This window comes from Lepidochelys olivacea (assembly GCF_965140295.1).
Source record: "Lepidochelys olivacea isolate rLepOli2 genome assembly, chromosome: 1".
NCBI lineage: Eukaryota > Metazoa > Chordata > Testudines > Cheloniidae > Lepidochelys > Lepidochelys olivacea.
Window position 1 is genome coordinate 232,585,134 of NC_140411.1, and position 10,669 is coordinate 232,595,802.

The 10,669-nt window shown below is 43.1% G+C and overlaps 1 protein-coding gene across 1 annotated transcript in view; it reads left to right on the forward strand.

Moving 5' to 3' along the window:
* The window catches only part of ITPR2 (inositol 1,4,5-trisphosphate receptor type 2), a 350,183-nt gene extending 340,794 nt beyond the window's left edge, over window positions 1-9,389 (forward strand). Inside the window, exons 56-57 of the mRNA XM_084631622.1 lie at window positions 3,022-3,183; window positions 5,231-9,389. Coding sequence (XP_084487748.1) covers window positions 3,022-3,183; window positions 5,231-5,317 — 249 coding nt within the window. The 3' untranslated portion in view covers window positions 5,318-9,389. The remainder of the gene's footprint in view (window positions 1-3,021; window positions 3,184-5,230) is intronic.
* The last annotated feature ends 1,280 nt before the right edge of the window (window positions 9,390-10,669 follow it).

Sequence of the window (10,669 nt, forward strand, 5' to 3'; positions counted from 1 at the left end):
GGTAACGTTAGCCTCTGTGTGTGGTCAGCAGCCAAAGAGCAATATTCTGCCTGCTCTGTAGATAGAGCTCTGAACTGCCAAATGAGAGACCTGTGTTCAGTTGTTTGACTCATCACTTCTTGGGCTGCCAGGAAGTGCTATGCAAAAGTCAACACTTTCACTTCACAGGGTCACTTTTCCATGCAAATGCATCAGCTGGCTCAGGTCCTCTCAAAACAGTCCAAGCTCTTGGTCTTCAACCAATCTTTTGGCTTGACTTTGTCCAAGTCTCCTGGTTTGTAATTAAAGCCACAGCCCAGATGAAATGGGTTTTGTTAAGAGTTTTTCACAGCTTTACTAGCCAGTGCTGGCACTCTGTAGAAGCAAAGCTGAGAAGAGGAGGGGCTTGTAGTTCACGTTCACTGATCCTGGAGCTGAAGTGATTTAGAGCTGCTCTAAATGATGCCAGCAGTAAAGGACCCATAGGGACCACTGTCCAATCTTCAGCTAATGCAGAGTGCCATGTACTCCAGCCCCACCTCCCTCCCCACCCCCACACACAAGTCCTTTATTCAGAGGGTGGGGGAGTAAGTTGGCGTGGGGGCATAGAGCAGGCAGACTGAAATTATACCATAACATTTCCAGCACCAAAAATTATTTCAAATATATATCACGTTCCTGTGACTATTTCAGTGCTGTATAGGTTAAAAAACATGGGGGAAAGAAAAACTGCCCTAAAACAAACCCAACAGCCACTTAAAAAAAAAAAAAAAAAGACCAAACAAAGCATTGTATTCTGGAGAAGCAGAGAATAGGAAGAACAATGGGCATTTCACAACACTGACATCAATGCTCAGCAGTACAAGAGCAACAAGTCTGAAATGGCTCCCATCCTGCCAATCTTGGTCAAGAAAGTTTACCTTGATGCTCAGCCTTAGCAAAAGGGAGTAGGTACCACAGCTATTTGCTGCCTTCTACGATAATGCAGTAGTGTGTTTCGTAAAGCGAGAGACAACTAACAGGTAAAAATATGACAGTTTTCCAGGAATATTCCAATTCAAAAGGAAGTAGCTTCAATGGTATTTGCTGCACCACTTTTGAAATTGTATTCTGCAAATATTCTGTCAGGTGAGTTTATGGACAGATATGTTGGCAAAGATAGGCACCAGTCCAGCAGTGCACTTTCACATAAGCTTGACTTTAAGTACCAGGCTGTCCTTTCAGTTAAAGCATATGCTGAAGTTCTTTGAATACTAGAATATTCATGGAAAATTAATGTTAATCTTGTATACGCCAGAATCATGGAACAGAAAATACCATGCAATCTGTGTTCAATTAAAACTCACCAACAAAGCTGGTGAAATAAGATTTTGATTTGAATGATCACCCACAGAAAAGTGAATTGTGCATGCACAATAAATCATCCTGAGATCCCTATGTTTTCAAAGCACGGGACTAGGGAAGGCTGCATTTCACAAGCATGTGAGACTGACAGCTATGTACTGCAAAATGTAATGAAGCTGCACAGTCTAACTCCCTTTGCATTGTGTCGTTTTAGTGTGACAGGACCAGGAACAGCTGGACAGAAATTTATTTGAAACCTCAGATTAAGTAGAGAAAACCCCCTGAAGGTTTCAAGTTTACTTTTAGATTTTCATGGTGCAACCAAAATAAAAGTAGACTAGCAGTCTATGGCTACATTCCCCTTTGCCCGCATGTTCTTCAAAGAGCAAAACCTAACAATATTAGGTAAGCTCTTGGCTCCAGAGCACCTTGGGTTGGGTTAGGCTCCAGAGTATGCAACTCTCATCTGTCTGGGGAAATAGATCTAGGTGGGTGGAGGCTTCCTAGGGTATAATGGGAGCCTAGAAGGTACATGCTCTAGAGCACATCTTGTCCTTTAAAAAGGAGCCACATGCATGCCACTACACTTACGTGCTGCCAAAAGGTACGGCTTTGATCTAACCTACTTCTGTGTGGAAGACAGAGCCCCTGTGATGTAACTTACCACCAGACATGGGAACCATTTTCCCATTTAAGGAACACTAGATTGTAATCCTGCTCTGAAACTGCAGGACTTCTTGGGCTCCTCTTCCCATTCCCCACACAGGGCAGTATCCTCCCCGCCCCCCACATATCCATTATACCCTGCATGCATACTCAAGAACAGTGCAGCCATCCCAAATGAATGCTCAAAAATACCCTTTATGCTACTCCACCCCATCTTCCATATCCCACTCATTACATTTTTTACTGTGTCTAGATCGGTGGTACTCCAACTTTTTCAGTCACACCCCCCTTATCAGTAACAGAATCTGTCTGCACGCTTCCCCCTCCATTACTGCACAGTCAAGGCTTCCCTCAGCAGAGGAGCTTGGTCTGGGGGCAGAATTGGGTTTGGGGGAGGGGCTGCAGCTGGGGGCAGAGAAGGAATGACGGCAAAGCCTGGCTGGAGGCGGAGTGGAGCTGCCACTGGGTTTGGAACTGGTCTGGCAGCAGAGTGGGAGTGGGGCAGGTCTGGGCCTGGAGCAGGACTTGGGGCTGAACGGGACTACGGGAGGAGAAGGCTGGGGGTGGAGCAGGGCTAGAAGCATGGTGCGCCCTCCCCACCCCCTATGGGGGCTGGCCCTGGCCCCACCACATGGCACTCCTGCCACTCCCAGCATTCTTCTGTGCCACCCTAAGGGTGAGCACTGGTCTATAGTTATACACTGTGAGTGACATAAAGGTTGGATTCCAAGGATAAGGTGGCAATATCTGTTTGTCTTGGGATGAAAGATCTGGCCTCACTGAAGTCAATGGGAATTTTGTCAGTGACCTCAGTGCAGCCAGGATTTTGCCCTAGCTGGTTTCTTTTTAGCCAGAAAACATTTAATAGTGTAAAATATTAAAATATTGTGATTTCCTGTTTTAATGTTTCTTAATCGCTCTTGCTGTGTATCAAACACAGTAGAACCCCAAATGATTCTCCTTCTAGAACTTCAGGCTAATAGCATTAGATAAACCCAGATTAACATTTTTTAAAAATATATTCACATGTAGGAGAAGAATTTGGACTGGTTCCCTCGAATGCGAGCCATGTCCCTGGTTAGCAGTGAAGGTGACAATGAGCAAAATGAAATTAGAAACCTGCAAGAAAAGTTGGAGACAACCATGAGTCTTGTAAAACAACTGTCCAGTCAGCTTGCTGAGCTTAAGGAACAGGTAAGTGTTTCTGAGCTGGGTAGAAAACGGACCTATGAACACATGCTTAGGATATGTCTACATTATGAAATTAGGTCGAATTTATAGAAGTCAGTTTTTTAGAAATCGGTTTTATATATTCGAGTGTGTCCCCCCCCACAGAAAATGCTCTAAGTGCATTAACTCGGCGGAGTGCTTCCACAGTACAGAGGCAAGTGTCAACTTCCAGAGTGTTGCACTGTGGGTAGCTATCCCACAGTTCCCGCAGTCTCCGCTGCCCATTGGAATTCTGGGTTGAGATCCCAATGCCTGATGGGGCTAAAACATTGCTGTGGGTGGTTCTGGGTACGTCATCAGGCCCCCCTTCCCACCCTCCCTCCGTGAAAGAAAGGGCAGACAATCATTTTGCGCCTTTTTTCCTGAGTTACCTGTGCAGACGCCATACCACGGCAAGCATGGAGCCCGCTCAGCTCACTGTCACCGTATGTCTCCTGGGTGCTGGCAGACATGGTACTGCATTGCTACACAGCAGCAGCAATCCCTTGCCTTGTGGCAGCAGACGGTACAGTAGGACTGGTAGCCATCATCGTCATGTCCGAGGTGCTCCTGGTCGCCTCTGTGAGGTCAATCAGGAGCGCCTGGGCAGACATGGGCGCAGGGACTAAATTTGGAGTGACTTGATCAGGTCATTCTCTTTAGTCCTGCAGTCAGTCCTATTGAAGCATCTTACGGTGAGCGGGCAGGCGATACGGATTGCTAGCAGTCCTATTGCATCATCTTCTGCTGGGCAGGCAAGGGATGAGGATGGCTAGCAGTCCTATTGCATCATCTTCTGCCAAGCAGCCATGAGATGTGGATGGCATGCAGTCCTTCTGCACTGTCGGCTGCCAGCCAAAGATGTAAAAGATAGATGGAGTGTATCAAAACAAGAAATGGACCAGATTTGTTTTGTACTCATTTGCAACCCCCCCCACCCCCCGTCTAGGGGACTCATTCCTCTAGGTCACACTGCAGTCGCTCACAGAGAAGGTGCAGCGAGGTAAATCTAGTCATGTATCAATCAGAGGCCAGACCAACCTGCTTGTTCCAATAAGAACAATAACTTAGGTGCACCATTTCTTATTGGAACCCTCCATGAAGTCCTGCCTGAAATACTCCTTGATGTAAAGCCACTCCCTTTGTTGATTTTAACTCTCTGTAAGCCAACCCTGTAAGCCGTGTCATCAGGCGCCCCTCCCTGCGTCAGAGCAATGGCAGACAATCGTGCATCTGAGTTGAGAGTGCTGTCCAGAGCAGTCACAATGGAGCACTCTGGGATAGCTCCTGGAGGCCAATACCGTCGAATTGTGTCCACAATATCCCAAATTCGACCCGGCAAGGCCGATTTAAGCGCTAATCCATTTGTCAGGGGTGGAGTAAGGAAATCGATTTTAAGAGCCCTTTAAGTCGAAATAAAGGGCTTCATCGTGTGGACGAGTGCAGGTTTACATCGATTTAACGCTGCTAAATTCGACTTAAAGTCCTAGTGTAGACCAGGGCTTAGAGAACTAGATGTTGTCTTGGGTCATGGTCAGGACTTTTGTCTCAGAAAGGTTTTATTCCTGACTCAATAAAGCTTAGAGTAGGTGCACAGATACGGTTCCGGAAAGAGTGTTTATTCCATTAACACAACTAGAGAACAGGTAAGCAAGAAATTGAATTTTGAAAACCTAACAGCCAGGTAGGGGGAATCCTGTTACTAGAGAATGTGACTGCAAAATATAGTCGAGCTTTGTATCGGAAATAGCTGCAAACTAGTTGAAATCGTTTTAGTTTGACTCTCTGAAGTTACAGCCTATACCTGTTCCCCCACCCCCATCATGCACATATAAGTCCATTATTTGCATGACACAATCTCATACTTCAGTGAAATCCTGTACTCAGTTTTTAAGGCTAAAAAAAATTGCAGTTATTTTGCTTATATGCACTTGGCAAAAACGTCCTTCTCATGCTGTTGCATTGTGAGTGCATGTGCTGCTGCTAAATAATCGTCAAAACCCTCTCATCTTTCTCTCCCTTTCCACCGTAGATGACAGAACAAAGGAAAAATAAGCAGAGGCTGGGCTTTCTTGGATCAAACACACCCCATGTGAATCATCACATGCCACCACACTGATACCATGGGGAGAAGCCGTGACTAGCCTTTCATCAGTATTCCTGCTTGATTACAGAATAAAAAGCTGAGATCGAGAGGAGTGAACAGTGCCTATTGTTGTAAAGTTAAAAACAACCAAGTGCCAAGATGTTAAGTGGTTTAGCTCTGGGAACAATTTGTAACGGTTTTTCATGGCTGAAAGGGACCAAAACCTAGAATGCAAGAAATACAAGGGAATTCTTCTGTATTCATTCTACAGGCTAAACTCTGCTGGGTTTACACTCTCTGCAACTCAATTGGCTTCAATGGGAACTGTATACAATGCAAGTCAGGGCCGTATTTGGCTCTTCTTGAAGTCAATTTAAGATTTCTTCTCAAAGTAATGGAAGAACCAAGATATGGGGAAGGAGCAATAATTTAACACCACAAATGCAACAGCCTCCTTCACAGTCAATAGAAGTTATTTCTTGTTTTATTTACCAGATAGCAACATCTGTTATATTTGCTTGCATTTACTTTTTTATTATTATAATTACCATAAATACAGCAGCAGGCGCAGTTATAACATCACTGCGAGTTAACTTCTGTTAGAGAGGCAAATCAACTCTACACTCAGACTAAAAAAAAGTGGCAAAGAGAAACAGGAGTTCTTTTGAATTTTAACCGTCATCATGCCATTTCTTATTTATGACATGGAGCACAATGGATTTACAGCTGTGGGAACTTGGAATTAATGCACAGACCACTGACAACATAAAGTGATTTTTCTCCTGGCGTCAGATGTTCTCTATTCATGTAGCTGCAAGTGGAGATTTCACATATTATGATGTTAAATCATGTTTTAAATTCAAGCTCAAAAAAGGATTTAGAACAAAAGGTATTTTAAAATTTGTATTGAGGTGACTTTTTTGGTAAAAAGCTTAAAAATACTACCTAGAAGGAATTGTAATGGAGTCATTACCTTCCATAAACACACCGTAGGCACTATTTGACATAAGTGAATCAGGGCCATATCCTGCTGTCTGTTACTCAGTCCTAGTTTCAGTGGGAACGTTGCCTTGATTATAAATCAGTTCCTGCTTGCCCTTCGGGCATGGAACTCCTATTGACGTCAGTAGAAGATGATCTTGTTGGACTGGGCCCTCAAGACAGGACTGTAGTGTCCAGCTGCAAGAGTGCACTTTTCAGCTATTTTATTCTAACTGTTTGAAGAGAAAATTATAGCTTTTGTTAAACTCCAAGAGACTTTCAGACTTAGGGGGAGGTTTTCAAGGTACAAATGGGAGTTGGGGACTTAAATCCCTTTGAAAAAAATCAATAGGAGTTAAGATTAACTGCCCTTTGTGCCTTTGAAAAGTCTCCCCTTTAATTTTTAAGAGCAGGGTATTTAGCAGGTATCAGTAAGGGTTTTAAAGAGGCATTCATTAGAGCTGCTTGGGAAATTATTTCTCTGTCCCCCTGCCCATGAAAAACTTCAGGGGGGCAAAAAAAGGGGAAATTCAGCAAAAATGAATGTCAAAAGACTTAAGGTTTTCAATCACTGAAAAGCCAAAAAATTTCATTTTTAAAGCAGAAATGGATTTTTCCAGAAGGTTTCATTAAAAAGCCTTTTATTTTCTTTTTTGGTCAAAAATTCTGATCAGTTTTTAACTAGCTCCAGTATTCATTTTTTTAAAAAAGGGTAAATGTTACTGTTATAAAAGCAAGTCAGGTGAGAACTGCAGGACTGGAAGAAAAGATGGGACGTTTCTCTCCTCTAACTAAACACACGTGCACCCCACACCCTTATATGGCTTCCAGTAACAGCCATATCTTTCACATGGGATAAAGGGAGATTTTAGGGCCTCACTTACAAAAAGGGAGCTCTGTATATGTCTTCAGCACTTTGACACTCTATGGGTCCTGACATGGGCTTAATTCTGAGAGGCACTAAACACTTCCAGGATCAAGTTGTGTATTTCCCTATCAGAAATGCACATCCCAAATTGAGCCTAGCCTGTGTGCAGTGGCATCCACGTGTGTGTTACACACAAATGTGTACCATTGTGTGCCACTCTACATGAGTGAGCAGGATCTACAGGGGTGAAGTTTACCACCTTCAGAAATCCTCAGACTATACAGCTAGGACTTTGAACCTTATGATCTGTCCATAAGGCCAAACACCTCACCCTAAGGAGAGTGCAATAGAAGCACCATGAGGGGAGCCTCTTTTCCCTTCAGAGGGGCTTTCAACATGGAATAGTATAATTTGGGCTTCACTAATTAAAACTAATGAACTTCTATCCTTATCTTATACAAGTAACATGCTGGAGATCTACACTGGGGTTTGTAGTCTCCAATATGGCTGTCATGGTGCAAACAACTAGTGTAGATGCAGTGGACCTGTGTACACCATGACTTGCTTGAAACCAAGATAAGCTGCACCAGGGTCAGTTGTGGTTTACACCACTGGATTGCATTCATACTGAGGCCTGGTCTACACTAGAAAATAAGGTCAGTTTAACGACCACAGTCTGGGATGTGAAAGATCCACACCCCTGGGCAGCATTCTCAAGCCAACCTATGGTAAGTCCCCATCTAGACAGTGCTAGGTCGACGGAAGAATTCTTCCATTGACCTAGCTACCACCTCTCAGGGAGGTAGATTACCTACACCGACAGGAGAACCTCTCCCGTCGGCAGAGGTAATGCCTACATTGAAGCGCTGCAGCAGATCTCTTAGGCTATGTCTACACTAGCACTTCTGTTAGTGAAACGTATGTCGCTCAGGGGTGTGGGAAAAAACCAAAACACCCTCCCAACCAACAGAAGTGCTGGTGGACAGCGCTGTGTCAGCAGGAGACGCTTTCCTGCTAACATAGCGACTGCTGCTCATTGAGGGTGGTTTCATTATGTCGACAGGAGAGCTCTCTCCCATCGGCACAGAGCAGCTACACGGGAGGTCGTACAGCTGTGCTGCTGTAAGTTCTGTAGTGTAGACCTGGCCTCAGGGTATCACTTCAGCTACATCAGTGGCTGAAACCAAAATTTAGATAAGGCCAGATTTTTCTCTTCTCACTTTCCCTGATGTAAATAATGAAGTCAGTGGAGTTATAGTTGTAAGACTGGTACAAGTTAGAGAATCCAGCCATGCATTTTTAATTCACTTTAGATTTGATAAACTGTGTAAAGTAGTCAACTCTATTTCAATATCAATTCCCTCTTACACTCCTCGGCAGTATATAGTAACATTTATTGGAACTAAAACACGTTTATGATTGTTATTAGTGGGGGGGGGGGGAGTGGGATAATACTGGAAGTAGCTGGCACTTGTTTACAGTTAGAAAAGCAACCAAATGATTGCACAAGAAGGGAGGTTTTTGCTGTATGAGCTGGAAAACTTGAGAACAGACTTATTTGTGCACTAAATTCCATATTGCAGTTCCAAGCTGCAAGAACTCTCTCTTCCCTCAATCCCCACTAACATTTCCCTCCTCACAAGAACTCCTCTATTACAGTACTGCTGTTTAGATGAGATCTAAAACTGCAAAGGAAAAGAAAAAAAGTTGTAATAGACACCAGCTAATGTTTGCCACAGTGCCTTTCTGATGTTTATTGCTTCTGAGACAGACCTCTTTAATCAATAAGAGTAGAAAATGCTACTTGCACAGATTGTAAATATCTTTCATTTGTGTTTGACATGCTTGCTACTTCTGCTGGAAGATCACTGCAGGCCTTACTCACATGAGTAATCCTTATACGGGCAAGTAGTCCTGTTAACTTCAACAGGGGACGCTTACACGATTAACAACTGCAGGACCAATTTCCAGGCCTTTAAGGGTTCAAAATACAACCACCCCCCATTGATGAATCCATGAAAGATAATGGGGTGGGGGGGAAAAATCACTTTTATACACATTTGTATGTATATCTTTAATGAAGCCAAGATGTCCTATTCCTAGGCAAGTATCAAAAACATATTTATACAAATTGATTGAAACTATAAACATCTATGAACTATCAATGCCTTAGAGGGAAAAACTAAACTATTTGACAAAATCTATGTATGTCCATTGCTGCTGACTAACTTTTTTATTAAAAGTTGTCATTTTATACGTGTTCGTTTCTGTATATTCCATTGCAGAGCCATGTGCAAATGTGTGTTGCTGAATTAAAATCTTCTTAGAAGAGTTGGGGTGTCTGTACTGTAATGGTGTAGTCCCAGGGTCAGCAACCTTTGGCATGTGGCCCATCAGGGTAATCCCTAGTGGATTTTTAATCCACCACTTCCAGCAGCTCCCATTGGCCTGGAGCAGCAAACCGCAGTCACTGGGAGCCGCAATCGGCCGAACCCGCGGACACAGCAGGTAAACAAACTGGCCCGGCCCGCCAGGGGCTTTCCTTGCGCAAGGAGCAGAAAAAAATTGGGAACCACTGCTCTAGAGCGTGAAGGCACATTAGCTCAGCAGAAGGGAAAAGCTTTCACTGCCCAGTCTGCTATACTTGTCCTGTGGATACAGGGCTTAACTATTCAAGAACTTGAACACCATCAAAACACTTATTGAGGTCAATAGGAATTGAAAATGCTTAGCACCTCACAGGATCAGACATATAGAGGACATCACAGTCGGACACCTTTCATAAGCATTGAAAAACAGTTGACATTTTTAGAAGATATATTGCATTTCCAAACTGAACTTCCTAGTTATGCATAGGAAGATTCATTGCAGACATCTCTTCTTCTCGCCCGAGACGTCTATTGTGGAGATTCACCCATCAAATAATCAGTGCACATGGAGGTGGTTTAAAGGTCCCTTCAGAGTAATGATTGGTGGAAGTAATCTAATGTGATCTACCAAAAAGACTCACACCCCATAGAGATTCTTCAGTTGGAGAGGTTTTAGGTTTGAAGAAACATATTGAAAAATAGCAGGTTGTTCCTCCCCATCAAAGAAAGGCCAAAAATAAATAAATAAATAAATAAAAAACAGCCAAAGAAGTCACCTCTGTGAGCTGGAGGAACTGGTATGAATGGAAGCTGTGGTCAAGGGTTAGGAGATGATGTATTGGAGCATGTTGAGAAAAACACCAATTTTGCTTCAGACTTAGTTTTAGAAAGTCACTCTCAGAAAAGCGAGACAACGTGGATGAATCCAGTTTAAATTTAACAAACTGGATGGCTTCTGTGTAATTTTGAAAATATCCTGTAGAATGCTTAAGCACGTGTAGAACTCTCTTAGTCTAAAGGATGATTTAAAAATTCTGTAGAAAGGATACACTGCTTTATGGGGCTTTTTCATAAATGATGTCGTAAGAATAACTGTTGGCCTAGAAGATTAGTCTTAAATTGGCATAAGATTTAAAAAAAAAAAAAAAAAGATTAATTTTAGGCTAA